Below are 19,976 nucleotides of genomic sequence, written 5' to 3'. Positions count from 1 at the left end.
ATCATTGATGACTTAAAATGGGTATTAAATGATAAGAGTGGAGTTGATGTGCTAGTAAGTAAACCTATTAGACGATTTGAGCTGGAGGTTTTGTAGCCAACTTGTGAGCCATAATGGATATTGATAAATATTTTTAAGTTATATTTTGATTGTAATTGGGATTGTAATTGTAGATATCAATTTGTTGGTGGCGTATGAGCATTTTACTCAATTTTATGATGTCGGAGGAGGATTAAAATCTTGTGAATATTAATAAAGCGAAAGCGAGTTTTGGAGCGTTGGGCATCGGTCGAGTTGTTTGAAAGACTTGGGAGCTGGCTATGGAACTTTGGAGCGAGGTAAGTCTTTTTCCTAATCTTGTAAGAGAGAATTTACCCCATAGGTGAACTAAATTAATATGTGCCTCTCTTTGTGGGGCTACGTACGCACGAGATGACAGAGTCCATACGTAGCTACTAGCTATGCTTATGTACGGGTAGTTTTAGGTTTACACCATGCCTCGTTGATATTATTATTTGATTTATGTTTATTGTTTGCTTTGGGAAGAAGTGAGATCTAGTTTGCTTATTAAATGTCTTGAAAAGAGTTGAAATTGAGGAATTTGAGATTTTAAAAGTTTTCATTTGAACTTCGTATTTTTTGAAGAGAATTAAAGAATATTATAATAACTTAAGAAACTTATGTGTAACCGCGTCGCAATTATATCCCGCGAGCGGGATAAATTTCTACTACTCTCATAGGAGAGGGTCGTTCGCCTTGGTAAATTAAATAGATGCATCTATGATTCGTGTCGTTCGATTCTCGGCAATGCACAATTTATATTTATATGTTGGACCAAGCCCTACGAACTCGGCATGATTTGCGCATTATTGAATTGATTGCTTTGGAATTTATAATAATTGATATTGCCTCTTTGACCTGAGATAAATTGTTAAATGATGAGAAATAAATTTAAAGATTTCTTAATTATAAAAGAAATGCTTACTTACTTCATAATATTGAGCTTGCATCCGTTCTATACAACCCATGCTTAAATTATATCATTGGCATTTTATTTATAGCCCATAGTAAGTGTCGGAGTTGACCCGTCACTACTTCTTCGAGGTTAGACAAGATACTTACTGGGTGCGTGTTATTTTCGTACTCATACTACACTTGGTGTACATTTTGTTGTACAGGCACATATATATTTAGTGGCCTTGTGGGCGCAGCGTCGTGGTTAATGCGGGGACTTAGGTGGGCTGCATTCCATATTACGACCCGCAACCAGCATAGTCTCCTTCAGAGTATTTATATTTTCTTTCCTGTCCAAATTTGTATTCCGGACAGACGCTGTATTTCATTTTATTTCTTAATTGATGCTCATTCACTTATGACACTTGGTTCTGGGGTGATTATGAGTTATTCAGTATTGAGATTGTTAAATACAATATTATTTACTTTGTAATTTCCATCTCCTGCTATTTAATGAAGGAAAACTATGATTTCAAAATTATTAAAATGAGAACCAAATTAAATTATTTATTGTTGGCTTGCCTGAAAGAGTGTCCGGTGCCATCACGACCTTTAATGGATTTTGGGTCGTGATAGAAAGCATGATAGAGGGAGATTCAAGTCATGCCCCTGGAAAAGCTCCCTATGATGCAAGATAAAGGAGACTCGTCTACAAGGCAAACAACGACTCCTAAAGAACTTCAGATTTCATCTGATAGGGTTATTCCCATTGACCAATTGAAAGACTTCATCATGGAAACCATCAAAGATAAGTACGATGTTGTTGCCAAGTCTTCTCTCGCATATGCGAAGCCATACATTGTGAGAATTAATAGTTTGAAGATGCATGCAGGTTATCAACACCTAAAATTTCAACAATTTGATAGTAAAGGAAATCCAAAGCAACACATTACCCACTTCGTCGAAACTTGAAATAATGCGGGAACATATAGAGATTATATTGTAAAGTAGTTTGTCTCTTCCTTAAAAGGAAATTCTTGTGATTGGTACACTGATTGCGAGGCTAGTTTTATTGATAGCTGGGAGTAACATGAACATGAATTTCTCAACCGCTTCTATAGCACAAGGTGCACTGTAAGTATGGTTGAACTCACAAACATGCGTCAATGAAAGGATGAACCGGTCGTGGATTTCATCAATCGATGGGAAATGCGAGCCTCAATTGTAAAGACAGACTTAGTGAAGCTTCTGGAATAGAAATGTGTATCCAAGGAATGCATTGGGGACTTCGTTACATCCTATAGGGTATGAAGCCTAAGTCTTTTGAAGAATTGGCTACACGTGATCATGATATGGAGTTAAGCATGTCTTCAAGTGGAAATCAAGGGCCACCTGTTTATAAACCTCGCAAAGTAAAGGATAAACAAGAAATAAAGAAAGGAGCCAAGTTTGTGCCAAAGTCTTAGAGCAAGGAATCAATGAATGTTAATGCCTCGCCATTAAAGGTCACTACAAAAGTGAGTAAGAAGCAAAGTGTGAATACAACGTCCTTATAGAAGAAGGAAATACAAGCGAAATAATATCCATTCTTGGACTTTGATAGTCCAGCAATTTTTGAAGAACTCCTTGAGTTGAAACTCATTGAGTTACCTGAAATGAAGCGGTCGAACAAAGTTGGAAAGACTAACGATCCAAATTATTGCAAGTATCGATTGATTGGCCACTCTATTGAAAAGTGCTCTATCTTCAAGGAGAAAGTTATGGACTTGGCCGCCGAAGGAAAAATCTTGCTTGAGGATGAGTAGGAAAGTTCTAATCAAGTCTCTGTCGTGTTTGGTTCACTTGATCCCATTGTCCTTTGCAATTTTTTCAAAGTACATGAATTTGGTGGCGTCCAAGCTACATCATCCCCAAATATGACTAAATTAGGTGACTTTGAACCTATCAATGTGAGCAAACATTGCTTCTCTCTATAGTGAATGAAGTAACAATGGAGAAAAGATCTCAAGAGGTAAGTGAATCACGTGATGGTCAAACTGATGATGAGGGTTGGATTCTTGTGACTCGGCGGAGATGACAAATTCATAAAGGGTGTCAAATAAGCAATCGACTAGGGGAAATGGTGAAAAGACAAAAGAAGGAAATGATAAAGACGAATTGGAAGAAAAAAAGGAGGAGAATCACTATCAAAGGCTACGTCGTCCAGTGACATTGGATGAATTCCTTCCAAGCTGGCTACGCTCGCAAGCTTCCTGTGAATATATTAAGGCCTTATGCTGTAAGGTAGATGAAGAAGAGACAAAGAAGGAAGATCCATCATTGCTGCCACATCCCTTGTCTGAAAAACTTACTAAAAATTCTGAAGAAGTGGATATTTGTGATGCAAAAAACACATTTACTAATGATGATCTTTTGCTTGGTGAAACACACTATAATCGTCCCTATTTATGGTTGGCTTTATGTGGGAGCAGAGAATAAGTAGAATTTTGATTGACGATGGATCTGGCGTTAATATCCTCCCAATTCATAATGTCAAAGAACTTGGCATACCGATGGATGAACTATGTGAAAGTCGTTTGATGATTCAAAGGTTCAATCAAGGGGCAAAGAGATATATGGCCATCAAATTAGAAATCAAAATGCGAGGTATGTGTTCAAGTGCATGGATGCACGTGATCGATGCAAAGTCCTCATATAATATCTTGTGAGGAAGGCCATGGATACACGAGAACAGAGTGGTTTCTTCCACCTACCATCAATGCTTGAAGTACTGTAAAGATGGGGTCGAAAGAAGATAGTTGTTGATGATAAGTGATAACTAGGGATTCTAGTTTATTTTATGCTCCTTTTTTATTGAGTTTTGGATTAAAAGTGTGTACAAGTATTTCCAAAAGCTAACTTATTGTGATTGCTTGCAGTGTTTGGTCAAAAAGAGACAAGAAACTCAAAAACAGCTCAAAAAGGAGTAAAACTTGCACAAATCAAAGCTGAGTCAACTGAGCGCTGGAGGGGAAAATCAACCACGGACGCGGAGGTTCCATTGCTGAGGCAGTCTTGATCTCGCGGTCCATGGTGGCAAGGTTCAAAGAAGCTACAATGTGAGACTTAACAAGTCACTGCTGACCGCATTGATTTTGCGCGGCAGCGCTCTCTTCGCTGCGGCCACGGTGCATTTACCGCCCTCAGCGAAAGTCAGATTCAGAGGACCAAGAATGAAGCTCAAAGTTGATGATCGCGGTCCACGCTTGATTTTATGTAGCCGCAGTAGTCTTAGCGCTGCAGCGGTCCATTTACCGCTGTCAGCGGTACCTCTGTAGGGGCATTTTTGTCCAAAAACTTTAGCTGTGTATAAATACTTCTTTTTCAGATTTTTAGGTCATCTTTTGTTTAGTTGAGCACGTGAACCGCCTGCTTTTGCCATTTTGAGTCATTATAGAACTTGTTTAACAATTAGTCTTAGATTCTTAACTTGTAATTACATTTTATGGCTTCTATTTCATATCAATCTTTGATTTCTTCAAGTATTATGAGTAGCTAGACCCATTAGCTAGGGTTGTGGCTCAACCCTAGTAAGGGTATTTAATGGGTCTACTATTTTAGGGCTTAGATGGGTGATTGATATTTGTCCTAATTTGTGCTTTTTATGTTGAACTGGTGGTTGCAAACACCAATTTGTGCCTTTTTGACTTAGGCTCTTCTTGAGAAAGAGAGCTTAAGTCTAGGAAATTCATTCCAACAAGAAATTGGGGTGTATTCAAAAGATTGATAGCCTTAATTAAAGGGTTACACCTAGAGATAGTAATACCCGACTTGAGCAACTTTGCTTGCACATATTGAATACCCAATTAGGCTTGAGAGAGCCAACTAGGGCAAAGTCACTCAAACTACCGAGAGGTATAGAGTGAGTAGCTACGTGCATTGTCTATATCATGATCTCAACTATAATAATATTTTCCTAAGTTGTAGGTCCCGTTAGATACTCACCTAGGAGTAAGTCACTTCCCTAGTGCCATTTACCAATTTAGAAAACCCTACAAAAATATCTACTTAGCTTAATTTCGTGCATCATTAGTATTAAATTAGAAACAACAAACAAACAAAGAATGGCTGGAAATGCAATCAAGAACACTGCACATTGCTAGATTAGATAGGAATCCAACACCAAACATATCTTAGCTCCATGTGGATTTGATCCCAACCTTTTTGGGTAAAAGCTGCATCGATTGCTCACTCTATAGTGGTGTAGGGTTGGAACTGATCACTTTTTGGCGCCGTTGTCGGGGAGGTAAACGGTTTTGGCTATCTATCTGACTAGTTTTGTATCTTGTTTTTCTTTCTTTCTGTGTTACTAACTTGTGTGTCATAAATTTAGGTACAAAATGGCAAGCAATTATCCTCTTGGAAATGTTCTGTCAGGGGAGGAGGTAGATGATAATGGTGAGGATGAGGTGCCTATAGTACTTCAAGGTCAAAGACGAGGCCGCCAGGCCAATGATAATGTTCCAGACCCTCCCCCGCCACCTCCAAGAGTGGATCCTCGGGTGCTTCCAAATGAAGGATACGCAAGTGCAATTATCCCACTGAATCCGGGCGGGCAATTTTCAAATTACAAATATGATGTTGACTTTATTGGAGAAGCAAGAGTACTTCACAGGAGCCCCCCATCACAATGCATATAAACATCTTAAAGGCTTTGTGGATACCTGTTGGGGAAGCAAGCAAACAAATGTGTCAGAGGACACCCTTTCTCACTTAGAAGGAAAGCTTTGGACTGGCTCGAAAGGCTTTCCAACCATTCCATCACTACGTGGGATGAGTTGGCGGACAAGTTTATAGCTAAGTTTTTCTCGCCAGGGCATATGGAAACTTTGAGAGAAGAGATTTTGGCCTTCAAACAAGAACCTAATGAACCACTTCATGAGATCTGGGAGAGATATCGGACAATGGTGAAAGAATGTCCAAACAATGACATGACCGAAGCAATGATTCAGCAGACATTCTACTATGGCATTAACACGATCAATCAGTATGTAGTAAACCAGCTAGCAGGGGGAAATTTTATGAACACACCTTATGCTGAGGCGTGTGAGATATTAGATGAGATGGCAGATACTTCCTCATCTTGGCAATGTCGAGCCAATGTGAGACAGGGTGACCCCACTATGAGCACATAATTTTTGCCCTATATGAATTACTCCTATAGAATCCCAAAGAAATAGATTTTTCTTTTTAATTATTTGCCATTTTAGGAATTTTTGTAGTTTTTTCTTAATTATTTGCATTTTTCTGTGCATGTTTAATTTTATTTAAATCATGAAAATATAAAAATACTCTGCATTTGCATCTAGGATTTATTTTTATATTTTTTGGTTAATTAGTAAATTAGTTATTTTATAAAATAAAAAATCACAAAAAATGACTCACTTTGCATGTTAACTTTTAATTTTAAATTTTATAGTTCTTCTTTTAATTTAGGAGTTAATTAATTTTTGTAAATACTATGACGAGTAATTAGCTTAATTTGGTAAGTTAATTTAGTTTAAGAGTTAATTTAGGTTTTAATTTTAATTTGAAAAGAAAAGGAAATTGAAAATTGAAAAGAAAAAGGAAAGAAAATGAAGAACGCTATTGAGTTTTGGGCCAAATTGGCACAGCCCAGGTAAATTCCCCCCAACCCATTCAAAATCCGACCCAAACTTCACCCCATACCCGGTCCAAATCCCAGCCTAACCAAACGATCCCGTTTTTGACCCCTCTCATCCGATCCATTGATTTCATTTAATCTAACGGACCGGAACTCCTCACCCTACCCTATATATGTTCGAACAGCCCCTTACCCCCCCCCCAGTTTCAAACGGTTCCATTCTCACCGTCTCATATTTAGAACCAAACCCTAGCGCCGACCTATCACCCCTCACCCTCTCCGGTGGCGGCGCCACCCCAAACTGCCTCCAAAATTACACCCCATAATCCCTGACCTCTCCTCTTCCCAAAACCCGAAACAATTTCCCTCGAATCCCTCTACATCTGCTCGAATTTTGAATCTAAGGTCAAACCTTAATTTGCTTCTTTTTCATAATTTAAAATGTTTTTTAGGGTTTGCTTTGAGTTGAAGTTTATGCTGATCAATTAACAATTGATTAGTATTGAGTTTAGCTCATTTCAAGCCCCATCGAAAACCTAAATATGGCCGAGATGTCTTGCATTGTTGGTTCATGCATGAACGTAGAATTCACCGTTGTTTCTTCATATCTCTAGTGAGTCGATTGTTTTCTCATTTTGATTAATCCATTAATTTAAGTGTGTTCATCTGAGAGTCTTTCTTGTTCTAATCTTCTAATTAGGCTAATTAGGTTTTGGGTTGATTTGTTAATCTGGTTTAATTTTAGTTTATTTAGTTTAGTCTAATAAGTTGTTTGTTCAGTCATGTTTTGATTTTGAAATCATTTAATGTTGGATTTGCTTCCTTTTCTTCTTTTCATGAACCACTGAAGTTGATTTTGATTTGGATCATTTCGTTTGAATGGGCTTGGGGGTCATCTCTGGCCCGATTTCAAGGGAAGCCCAGTCACTTTGGGTTGGTTTTGGGTACTAGTTAATTGGACCCATGAGCTGTTGTTGCCTGAAGGTAAATAACAACATTTTAAAGGGTACTTAGGGCATTTTCATTGGAGGAATCTTTCAAAACTTTCTGGGAAACTTCTAGGAAGTTGGGGAAAGGGGTTGGTTTGGCAAACAGGTTTAAAACTTTGGGTCTGAAATAAAAGAGTGAAAAATCAAAGAAGGGGTAATTGGTAAAACCTGAAACCCATTCTACTGCCCTAGAGGTCTTCTATAAGAGGCATGTTTTCTTTCTTTTCAAGGGAGAATGGAGGGAATACAAGATAAAAACTTAGACGGCTGAAAACTTGTTCTGAAAATATAGAAGTTTCTGCACCATTCTGAGGTCAAATTGCTGGAATTGGGTTTTCAATCTGACTTTTAGTAGTAATCAAAGAGTTTTCACAGTTTTTTCTTGATTTATTTGGTATTCAAAATGGTTTGAAGAAGCTCGTTTTGCTGAGTTGTTGAGCTTATTTTGTTGCTGCCGCTAATTCCTCATTCTCTTTGTTTTTCTTTAACTTCCAAGTATCTTTTGGACTATGGATAACACATGAAGTGTAACATGGAATTTGAATGTGGAAATATGATGAACACAACCTGTTTCTTGTTGAATTTTACTTTCTGTATTCTTCACTTTCATTCAGAGCCTGTAATATTTCAATTTTAGATGCATTGTTGTTAGTCTTTTCATGTTATGGATGCGGTGCCATATTGTTAAGTTGAAATTTTAGTTCCTCTGCATCTCTTATTAGTTGTTAGTTTGGTTTAAACTTGTCATGGATAGGGAAAATGTTCTAGGCTATTACACTAAGGGTCGAGCCATATGCTGAATTTCTCTCGGTTTGCGTTTAAGCATGTTTAAAGTTGGTTTGATGTTTAAATTCAGGTTTGTTTACATGATAATCTCACGAGGTTTGTTTGCTATTGTATGTGTCAAAGAAGGGTTTAATTGAGGTTTAAATCTCACACAATTGTCTATAAGTTAGCTGGGGATTGAATTAAGTGTGATTGTTGTACATCTATGTATTGATGGAAGTCAATCAGGCTCATGTTGATATCCTTGAGTTTCAAAGGCTGTTTATATGCTGTATCGACTCGATCTCGAGTCCTGCATTCCCCAACCTCTATTTTTGGAAGAGATTTGGTTTGTTCTTTGGGCTTAAACTTGGGGCCACTCGTAAATAGGGATTTGTATGCTCTATGGTGCTTGGGCCTGATTTTTGAGCCCAGCAGCTCATTTAACTGCTACTGCCGGGTTTTGCCTACAGTAGGCCTAGCCCAAACACATGAAAGCCTAGTGTAACTTCAGTAGTTATGTAAAAATGGCTTTAAATCTTAAGTTAAAGTATTTCTTTTGGTTAAATTGAGGCGTGCCATTTTCACCATATCACCCATGGCCCTCATATAAATTTTTAATTTAGTGTTAAATAAGCATGAATAATGATAGATTGCTTTAAGTGCGTAATGATTAGTTCGAGATTGCCTCCAAAAATGCCTATTCTCTTTTAGACTTGAGGTGTGCCATAAGAAAAATTAGATAACCCATGGCCCTCAGACAATTAATACTAACTCTTCTTTAAATCGGGGTGTGCCTTCAATTAAACTTTCCATGGCCCTCGCAAACTTAGTTATTAATTTGAACTTTCGTAGTTTGCTTTAGGCGCATTCTATAAATTGGTTTTCCTTTATTTATTAATTTCGGGTGCATATTTCATGTGACCCGAATTCAATTCTTAACAATGTTAAATAGAACGTGTCGCAAACCGCGGGTGCATTTCATGTGGCGTGGTTCAAGGCGTATTTTAAATAACGTTGAATCTTCTTAAAATGATTAAAAGCGGTTAATAAGTTAAAGATGTACCATAGGTTAAAATATGTAATAAATCAGATAACAGGCCAATTATAATAGTTTAAGCGACCGTGCTAGAACCACGGAACCCGGAAATGCTTAACACATTCTCCCGGGTTAACAGAATTCATTACTTAGAATTTCTGGTTCGCATGCTTCAAAAGGAAAGTCAAATTTCCTCGATTTGGGATCTAAAATAAATCGGTGACTTGGAACACCAATTAAAATATTCCAAGTGGCGACTCTGTTAAATAAATAATCCCATTTCGAATAATGTCACTTAAAATGGAAAAACTCCCTTATACCCTCGGGTGTAAAAAAGGAGGTGTGACAGCTCTGGCAACTCTACTGGGGAAAAAACCCAGAATATCTGGTTCAAGGTTTAGAATTCGAGCTTGGAATAACTGTTATAGTTGGCTTTTATTTATTATCTTATTTTTACATGTTTGAACCTAATATGTTAAATGCTGCTTTTTACCGCTTTGATATTGCTTGAATTGTATATAAAACTGTTACAAAACCCTCTTCTCTCTGAGTCTTCTAAATCACCTGGGAAGTGTGCACTGCGTGTGACTTCTTTTCTGTTAGAGTCATATACCAATTTTAGAACGAGGTTCAGACAAGTTGCAAAGCTGGTGAAGCTTCTGTATTCCCGGTACGCTGCCCCCCCCCCCTCGGCTCGAGTTGTCCGCTCGGGTAAGCCAGGTCTAGAACAAATAAACCCAGGTTTTTAAACCTAGTATAACATAACCTCATGTCGGATCCCTAGTAGGAACGTTTGTTTGCATCACGTGCATCTGACTTTGGGAACTCAACACAGGGGTTGGGTCCGTCTAGGACAGGTGTACCCAAATTAAAAATACCATCCTGATACATCTTACGTGCTACTTGTGCATCTGTTTGTTTCGGTTTGCATGTTGACCGGCTTCCAGAATAGGGAAAGAAAATCAAAAAAGAAAAAAAAACAAACAGAAAAAAAAATCAAAAAAAGTGAGAGGTAGGTATTTAGAAAATTCTAAAACTCTGCCGAAATTTTGAAAAAAGAAAGGTCATTTCAAAATGAGCCAAAATTTTCAAGTGCCATGTTTTCCTTGTTCCGTCAAAATTGGCCGAACTGCGCAAGTTTAATTCTCACCGGATGTGGGATACGTAGGCAACCCTCATCGGGTCCAACTCCTTTTGCACAAATAACCCAAAAATATGAAGTGTCGTTGTTTTGTCATAAATAAATTAGGTGGCGCCATTCTTGTCCAAAATAGCCATAAATGCCCAAAAGGCACCGGAAGGCTATTTTTGCAAGAATATCCACCTAGTGTCCTTTTTCAAAAATTTAGGTTGATTAACAAAAACAACCCTAAAATTTTTTTTCTCTTGAGGTGCTGAAGGGCTGTATTAGCAAGAATGTTTTGTTCTAAATTTTGTGAAAATGGGTGTTTTTCTCTTGAGTCAAAGTAAATCACAGTCTTTTAATCAATCACCTTAAACAAATGTGTAGGATGAGCACAATTGAAAATGAACCTTTCATAGTCCGCAAGGAAATCCCGTTAGAACTACATATGTGGTGGCATGATTTGGGGAAAGTCGGCAGAAAACTTATGATAAAAGCTTTGGGTGGTCTTGTTGGGCTTCTGAAGATTAAGCCGAGGAAGGATATAATTGAGGCTCTGATACCCTTTTGGGACCCAGCACATAATGTGTTCCATTTTGCCGATTTTGAGCTAACTCATACGCTTGAGGAAATAGCGGGCTACACCGGTTTTAGTGGGAATCTCAGAAATCAAAACCCGGTGGCACCTATAACAGTGACTCCTCGTAAGCTTCTGGATCTTCTAAGCATCAGTCGCAAAGTGCAAGACAGAAATTTGGCTAAGGGATTTTGCACATTCTATTGCTTGTACCGACGTTACGGGAATCTTTGCGGTTTTGAGATGCCAAATACTGGTCTTACTCATTCTGGAAACAATGATAAGTGGGAAACTCGGTGGGGATTAACATTTATAGTGGCATTCTTGGGTGTTTTGATTTGTCCAAGAAAAGATGGAAACATAGAATTGGGGCTTGTGGGGATAGCCGACTTCATGACTAAAAAGGCAAATGGCACCATTGTACCGATGATCTTGGTGGAGATTTACCGAGCTCTAACTATTTGCCAAGAAGGAGGAAAGTTTTTTGAAGGATGCAATATGCTCCTACATCTTTAGATGGAGGAACATCTTTGCCACCGTCTAGGGTACATGAACTGTGGCATGACCGGTCTTATATGCAATGAAAAACATGAACAACGGGTGGAGGGCTATGAGTTTCCGGATGGTACGGAAGCGTGGTTTGCACATTTGAGCTCCTTGACTGCAAACAAGATTAAATGCACATTCGGGTGGCTCCCGATCAGTGAAGTCATTTATATGTCGGCTGAGGTGTATTTTCTTCTATTGATGGGTCTCCAGAGCATTCAGCTTTATGCCCCGCACAGAGTTCTATTCCAGTTAGGCAGGTACCAGACCATCCCATATGATGAGGATTTGAATCGGCAGGTCATCGAATTGGAACCAAAAGTTGCTTCCCAAAAGAAAGGGTACATCGAATTTGGAATCAATGTAGGTTCTTAGAGCCAAAGACTCAGGTACAAGATCTATCCAGAGGCGATTTGGAGCCTAGTTACGCAGCTTAGTACGGCAAAAGGTCCCAAGTCCATTTAGAGATCGAACGGCCCACAAAAAGACCCCATGTCCAAAATTCGCTGAAGGAGTGCATGAGCAATGGGATTGGTTGGCAAAAGAGGCAAACTACAAAGTCACCATAATCAAATTGGAGGGACAGATCCAGGATCTTAAGTTTGACAAAAGTGTACAGGCCACTGCCGACAAAGGGGAGAAGAAGAAATTGGCTCAAGAAAATAAGGACCTTCGAGCACAGATCCAAAAAATAAAAATAGCTGCTGAGAATGAGGAAAGGAGCCGAAAGGATGAAAGACTCATAAGTAGCCTCAAGAGGAAAATAGCTGAGTGTGAGGACGATCTGGAAAAATTCGAGGGTAATCTAGCGAGAGCCCGGGAACAGTTAGCGAAGAATGTAGAGGGGCGAGCAGAGTTTGTTCGGCAGTTGAAAAGGAGATATGAGGGAACAGTCACCAATTTGAATAAAAGGATAACTACCCTCAAAAATGAGATGGCCAAGCAAGCTAAGAACTTTAAAGCATAAAGGGAACATTGCTATGCATTAATGTCCCAGCTGGAGAAAGATATGCAATAGTTGCAAGGTCAAAACCATCGTGATGCCCAGGTTCTAGAAGCTAGGACTCAGCAAATAGGGCGTTTGCTCCAAGAAAAGGGTAACATCAGGGAGAGGGTTAGAGTTGCTGACTACATCATAATAAGTGCCATGAATGTGAAGACATGACTAGAACCACCTTCTTTGTTGCGGTAATGACCTTTGTTTGCCAAATAATTAGCGACCTAGACATCTTCAAGGGGATCTTGATCATAGGCCTGTGGCGAGATCGACTGATGTCCCACGGGCCCCTGGAGCAGTTGAAGCATTGATGTATTTATGATTTTCATTCGAGTCTGTATTTTCATTTTCTTTGTTGGAGTTGGTTAGTCTATTTTCGAGTCTGTATTTTCATCTTTTGTTGGAGTCTGTTAGTACCCCTTTTCGAGTCTGTTAGTTCTGTAGGATGAGTCGTTGTAATCAAGACGTTTTTATTTTATGAAAATTTTGAAAACCCCAAAATGTTTTTTACACCTATTCCCAGAACTACGCTTGGTCTAATTTATGCATCTTCATGATACATAGGCAATCCCCATAGAATTCGATCATAACCATGAAAAAAAAAGAAGAAAGAGGGGAAAAAAGAGAGAAGCAAAAGAGAGAAAACAAGAAAATTTGGGAAAGAAATAACAGCAAAACAAGCGAGGAAGATGAGAGAATAAAGAAAAGCAAGAATCAAGCAAAGTAAAGCAGGAATGAAAAAAGAGAGAAGTTGCAAAATGAAAATTAGGGAAAGCCAGGATGACGCAAGCAACTAATCAAATGCATAATAGAAATGGTTAACTGCTTAGGTGCATTGCATCCCCAACGTGCAGTTGCCTATCCGTTAAGCCCTAATCGCTAACAATTTTGTTGTTGTCATCAAGTCCAGGCAGGTGGTTAGTTCCTTTGGCATTCTGCAAACTCATCCATACAACCCCAGGTCCAAAGGCAAGTTGATCATGGCTAACCAAGAACTGAATGCAAGTGTTATTGACCCGACAAGAAAGGGGGAAGAGTCTGATATTAATCTGAAAGAGGAGTTGTATAAGCTGAAACACCAGATAGCAGAGATATACCAGGCATGGGTAAAAGGGCATCCACGACCATCCTACCCAACCAACCCTGCTTTCGTCCCGCCACTGGCTCAGTCCCAAGAACTTCCCACCGTTGATTCATCTCCAGGCTTTCTCATTTACCACCACTACCAAGGCACTACTTCCCAAACCCCACAAGCTCCACCACCCAAACCAGTCCCATACCCCTCTCCACCAGCCACCCCTATTTTCGTGGCACCCCTACCCGCTATACTCCATCGATCCTCCAGTGAGCCCTTATTCCAGACTCAGGATAACCAATACTACCCCTCTCCCCCCTCTGGAGCCTACTTTCAAGGCCCTAGAGCCTTGCTCCTATGCTCTTCGTTTCGACCTCCCTGTCGAGACTGAGAAACCACCTAAGAATCCAGAGCAGGAGGAGTTGTTCAGGAAGGTTAGAAGTCTGGAGCAGTCATTCAAAAACATGCAGGGATTGGGAGGCCAGGTGAGCGTAGCCTACAAGGATTTGTGTCTATTTCCCGATGTTCAGTTGCCTGTGGGATATAAGATACCGAAGTTTGATTTGTATGATGGGCACGGAGACTTGGAGGCCCACTTGAGGGGATTCTGCAGTAAAATGAGAGGAGCTGGTGGGAAAGATGAGTTGTTGATGGCATACTTTAGCCAGAGTCTGAGTGGTTCGGCATTTGAGTGGTACACTTGTCAGGATCACAGCAGATGATATACCTGGGATGACTTGGCCCAAGCATTCACCTGTCATTTCTAGTACAACATTGAGATTGTTCCAGACCATTTGTCTTTAACTAAGATTGAGAAGAAGCCTAGTGAAAGTTTTGGAGAATATGGCTTCCGCTGGAGAGAACAAGCGGCAAGAGTTAACCCGTGATGGAGGAAAGCGAAATGGTGGAGTACTTTCTGCAGGTTCTGGAGCCCACTTACTTTGGCCATCTGATATCGGCCATAGGCAAATCGTTCAACGAGGTAGTGAAGATGGGTGGCATGGTGGAAGATGGGCTTAAATCAAGTAAAATTATGAGTTACTCAACTATCAAGGCAACTACCTAAGCCATTCAGAACAGTACTGGGGGAGTGATTGGAAAGAAGAAGAAAGAAGATGTGGCAACAATTGATTCAGGATCATGGTTTGGACCTAGGGGCCCGTCACACCAATATACCCAGCCTCGGCCCCATAACCAAACCTACACTGAAACCTCATATAATCCACCCCAACACTACCTCTCATCACCAGACCCTCATATTTCTGTTCACCACGCCCAGATATATACCCAACCTCCTGCCTACGCACAATGGCGTGCCCCAGCCCCACAGAACACCTGCCCAGCTCCACGAAATGCTTACCCACCCCTACGAGCCTACCGAAACCATGTCGGCCCCGGTTTCTGACCCAATCCAGCATTCAAAAATGAGAGGTTGCAATGAAAGAAAACCTTCACCCCATTGGGAGAATCTTATACCAATTTATTCCATAAATTGAAGTAGTTGGATATGCTGAGGCCAATTGAGTCGAAATTGCCAAATTCTCCTCCAAAGAATCTTGATTACTCTGTGAGCTGTGAATATTGTTCTGGTACTCCGGGGCATGCTACGAAGAAGTGCTGGCACCTGAAAAATGCCATCCAGGAGCTCATTGACACAAACTGGATTGAAGTCTAAACTCCAGAGGCACCCAACATCAACCAGAACCCATTGCCAACCCATTAGGAAACAAACATGATTGAGATAGTACATAAGGGAGGGGAGCCCAAGAAGCCTTCACAGACCGTCATGATGATTCGGTCCAGTGAGGTCAAGCCAGTTAAAAAATCAATAGTTGAAGGATCAGTGAACAAGTTGAGTAGGGAAAACGGTGAATCATCTGTGTTAGTCAAGGAAGAATCCCCTAGTGATGTTGCGACAAAGCAAGAAAAGTCAAAAGTGGTTGTGCCAGGAGTGGCAAACAAGCCTATCATAATTGTAGAGGGTGCCCGTACGGATTCTATCATCATCAAGCCTATAATCTAGTTGCCGGTAATCAGCACCAAGGCCATCCCATGGAACTACGAACGGGTGATGGTGACCTATAAGGGAAAGGAAGTGAAAGAAGAAGTCAATGAGGCCCAGGGATTAACTCGTTAGGGGAGATGCTTTTCCTCGGAAGAGTTAAGGAAAGCTAAAATATCCAGAGATAACCCAATTCTAGTGAAGAAAGCAGTGACTGAAGAAGAGGCGAAGGAGTTTCTGAGAAAAATAAAGGTATAAGATTATTCCATCGTGGAGCAGTTGAGAAAGACGCCTGTTCAGACTTCATTGTTATTATTGTTAATCCACTCAGACGAGCATCGTCGGGCCTTGATGAAAATTCTAAACGAGGCTAATTTTCCTGACAAAATTTCAGTAAACCATCTGGAAAAGATCGCCAACAAAATATTTGAGGTGAATAGGGTCACCTTCTCTGATGATGAGTTGCCTATGGAAGGTACTGAACACAACAGAGCTCTCTATCTTATGGTAAAATGTGAAGATTCTGTGGTTACCAGGTTATTAGTTGACAATGGATCCAGTGAAAACATTTGCCCACTCTCTACTTTGAACAAGTTGAAAGTGGATGATGAGAGGATTCACAAGAACAACATTTGCGTTTGGGGATTTAACGGTGGGGGGAAAGATTCAGTTGGTGATATAGTACTTGAGTTGCCAATAGGACCAGTGGAATTCACCATGGAGTTCCAGGTGTTGGACGTAGCCGTATCTTACAATTTGTTGTTAGGTCAACCTTGGATTCATGCCGCCAAAGCAATCCCGTCCACTCTGCACCAGATGGTCAAGTTCGAATGGGATAGAAAAGAGATCGTCATGTATAGTGAAGATAACTTGTGTTCTCACAGTGATGCCTTTGTCCCGTTCATTGAGGATGAAGATGACAAAGGGCCCTGGGTCTATAAGTTTTTGAAACAGTGTTGGTAGAGAAGGTTCCAGAAGGGAAATGTGTTCCAAACCCAAAGATAAACTCTGCATCAGTCGTGGTGGCCTTTGAAATGCTGAAAAATGGTTTTGTACCTGGTAAGGGTTTGGGTGTATCTCTGCAGGGTATCATATAGCCAGTATCTCTCCCTAAAAACTTGGGTACATTTGTTCTGGGATTCAAACCCACATCCGCAAATGTAAAGAGGGCTAGAAAATCCCTATTTACGATATTTTTGGGGATACGACCACTCGTAAATAAGGATATTTTTGCATGGTCGTATGATGATATGCCCGGCTTGAGTACCGATTTGGTGGTCCATAAATTGCCAAGTGATCCAACATTTCCTCCCCTTAAGTAGAAGTTGAGAAAGTTCAAAACCGACATGAGTATGAAGATTAAAGAAGAAGTCACAAAGCAACTTGATGCAAAGGTCATTCGAGTCACACGGTATCTCACATGGTTAGCCAATGTTGTGCCTGTGCCAAAGAAAGATGGTAAGACCAGGGTGTGTGTTGACTACCGGGATCTCAACAAAGCAAGTCCAAAGGACAACTTCCCACTGTCAAACATCCACATTCTGATCGATAATTGTACCAAGCATGAGATTGGATCTTTTGTAGACTGTTATGCGAGGTATCATCAGATTTTAATGGATGAGGAAGATGCGGAAAAGACGGCATTCATCATGCCGTGGGGAATATATTGCTACTGGGTCATGCCTTTTGATTTGAAAAATGCTGAGGCAAATTATATGAAGGCAAGGACAACCATATTCCATGACATGATACAAAAGGAGATTGAGGTTTACGCGGACGATGTGATCATAAAGTCTAGGAAGCAGTCTGACCACGTCAAAGATTTGAGAAAGTTCTTCCAAAGGCTCCGCAGGTATAATCTTAAGCTCAACCATGCAAAGTGCACATTTGGTGTTCTATCGGGGAAATTGTTGGGATTCATAGTTAGTCGGTGGGGCATTGAATTGGATCCGTCGAAGATCAAAGCTATCCAGGAATTGCCACCACCGAAGAACAAGACCAAGGTGATGAGTCTGTTAGGGAGGCTGAACTACATCAGCAGGTTTATTGCTCAACTCACGACAACTTGTGAGCCTATCTTTAAGTTGCCGAAGAAGGATGATGCGGTTAAGTGGACTGATGAGTGTCGGGAAGCATTTGATAAGATAAAGGGTACTTGTCAAATCCACCTGTGTTGGTCCCGCCAGAACCTGGAAGACCTTTGATTCTTTATTTGATAGTCTTGGATAACTTATTTGGTTGTGTGTTGGGTCAACATGACATCACTGGCACGAAAAAGCAAGTCATCTACCATCTCAGCAAGAAGTTCACATCTTATGAGGTCAAGTATACGCCCCTTGAGAGGACGTGCTGTGCCTTGACTTGGGTAGCACAGAAGTTGAAGCATTACTTGTCGTCCTACACTACTTACCTCATTTCTCGCATGGATCCTCTAAAGTATATCTTTCAGAAGCCTATTCCCACAGGAAGGATTGCAAAGTGGCAGATCTTTCTCACAGAGTTTGACATCGTATACTCGGACGGCAATGAAAGCCCAAGCTTTGGCTGATCACTTGGCCGAGAACCCGATGGACGGAGAATATGAACCTTTGAAAACTTATTTCCCTGATGAAGAGGTAATGCACATTGACGAGGTCGAGAAGGAGGAAAAGCCCAGTTGGAAACTCTTCTTTGATGGGGCTGCTAACATGAAAGGCATTGGGATAGGAGTTGTACTCATTTCTGAAACCGAGCATCACTGCCCTGTTACAGCTCAACTTTGTTTCTATTGTACCAACAACATGGATGAATAACAAGCATGCATTCTGGGTTTGAGGCTATCTATAGATATGGGAATCCATGAAGTCTTGTTCATGGGGGACTCGGACCTTCTGGTGCACCAGATTCAAGGAGAATGGGAGACACGAGATTTAAAGCTTATACTGTATCGACAATGTCTGCATGATCTTTGTCAACGATTTCGATTAATAGAATTCAAGCACATTCCAAGGATCTATAATGAGGTTGTACATGCTTTGGCTACCTTGGCATCGATGTTACATCATCCAGATAAGGCTTATGTTGACCCTTTGCATATTCAAGTCCGCGATCAGCATGCTTACTGTAACATGGTGGAAGAAAAACTTGACGGTGAACCTTGGTTCCATGATATCAGGGAGTACATCAGAATGGGAGTATATTTGGTACAGGCCACAGGGGATCAAAGGAGAATAATTCGTCGATTGGCAATTGGATTTTTCTTCAGTGGGGGAGTTTTGTACAAAAGAACTCCAAATCTTGGATTGTTAAGATGCATAGATGCTAGACAAGCCACGACCATCATGACCGAAGTACACTCCGAGGTTTGCAGGCTGCATATGAGTGGGTATGTTCTGGCAAAGAAGATTCTTTGAGCGGGTTATTATTGGCTCACCATGGAGCGAGATTGTATTAGTTTTGTGCACAAATGCCATCAATGTCAGGTAGACGGAGATTTGATTCATTCTTCACCATCTGAATTGCACACGATTTCCGCACCATGTCCTTTTATTGCTTGGGGTATGGATGTCATCGGACCAATTGAGCCAGTAGCATCCAGTGGACACAGGTTCATTCTGGTGGCTATTGACTATTTCACTAAGTGGGTTGAAGCTAAAACTTTCAAATCTGTGACCAAGAAAGCAGTGGTCGATTTTGTGCATGCAAATATCATTTGTCGGTTCGGAATCCCAAAGGTGATCATCATAGATAATGGGGCTAATCTTAACAGTCATCTGATGAAAGAGGTATGTCAACAGTTTAAGATTACGCATCACAATTCCACCCCATATCGCCCCAAGGCGAAGAGAGCAGTCGAGGCAGCCAACAAGAACATAAAGAAGATACTTCGAAAAATGGTACAAGGCTCTAAGCAATGGCATGAGAAATTGCCCTTTGTGCTGCTGGGTTATTGCACTACTGTTTGCACTTCAGTAGGTGCAACCCCTTACTTGTTGGTATATGGCACAGAAGTGGTGATACCCGCAGAAGTTGAAATTCCATCCCTTCGGATTGTTGTTGAGGCCGAAACTGATGATGATAAGTGGGTCAAAACTCGTCTGGAGCAGTTAAGTTTGATTAATGAGAAAAGATTGGCAGCAGTATGTCATGGCCAGTTGTATCAAAAGAGAATGGCGAGAGAATACAACAAGAAGGTACGCCCGTGGAAATTCGAAGTGGGTTAGCAAGTGTTGAAATGCATCCTTCCACATCAGGCTGAAGCAAAAGGAAAGTTCGCCCCAAATTGG

General features: G+C 40.5%; 2 protein-coding genes across 2 annotated transcripts; both read left to right on the top strand.

Annotated features, from left to right (window-relative positions):
* Positions 1 to 13,614: 13,614 nt before the first annotated feature.
* LOC138883523 (uncharacterized) lies at positions 13,615 to 14,431 on the top strand. Its single transcript, XM_070164215.1, has 2 exons — positions 13,615 to 13,740; positions 13,838 to 14,431. The coding sequence occupies exons 1-2, from the start codon at positions 13,615 to 13,617 to the stop codon at positions 14,429 to 14,431; spliced, it is 720 nt and encodes a 239-aa protein (XP_070020316.1).
* Positions 14,432 to 18,539: 4,108 nt separating this feature from the next.
* On the top strand, positions 18,540 to 19,103 carry LOC138883522 (uncharacterized). The gene has a single exon (XM_070164214.1). The coding sequence runs from the start codon at positions 18,540 to 18,542 to the stop codon at positions 19,101 to 19,103; it is 564 nt and encodes a 187-aa protein (XP_070020315.1).
* Positions 19,104 to 19,976: the final 873 nt, after the last annotated feature.

Source organism: Nicotiana sylvestris, chromosome 12 (assembly GCF_000393655.2).
Source record: "Nicotiana sylvestris chromosome 12, ASM39365v2, whole genome shotgun sequence".
Lineage (NCBI taxonomy): Eukaryota > Viridiplantae > Streptophyta > Magnoliopsida > Solanales > Solanaceae > Nicotiana > Nicotiana sylvestris.
This window is presented reverse-complemented; position numbering and strand designations above follow the sequence as displayed.

Coding starts and splice junctions, on each gene's coding strand:
- LOC138883523 (XM_070164215.1), top strand. CDS start 13,615: ATGGCTAACCAAGAACTGAATGCAAGTGTTATTGACCCGACAAGAAAG. Junction 13,741..13,837: donor CAGAGATATACCAGGCATGG/GTAAAAGGGCAT, acceptor ATTCATCTCCAG/GCTTTCTCATTTACCACCAC.
- LOC138883522 (XM_070164214.1), top strand. CDS start 18,540: ATGGGAATCCATGAAGTCTTGTTCATGGGGGACTCGGACCTTCTGGTG.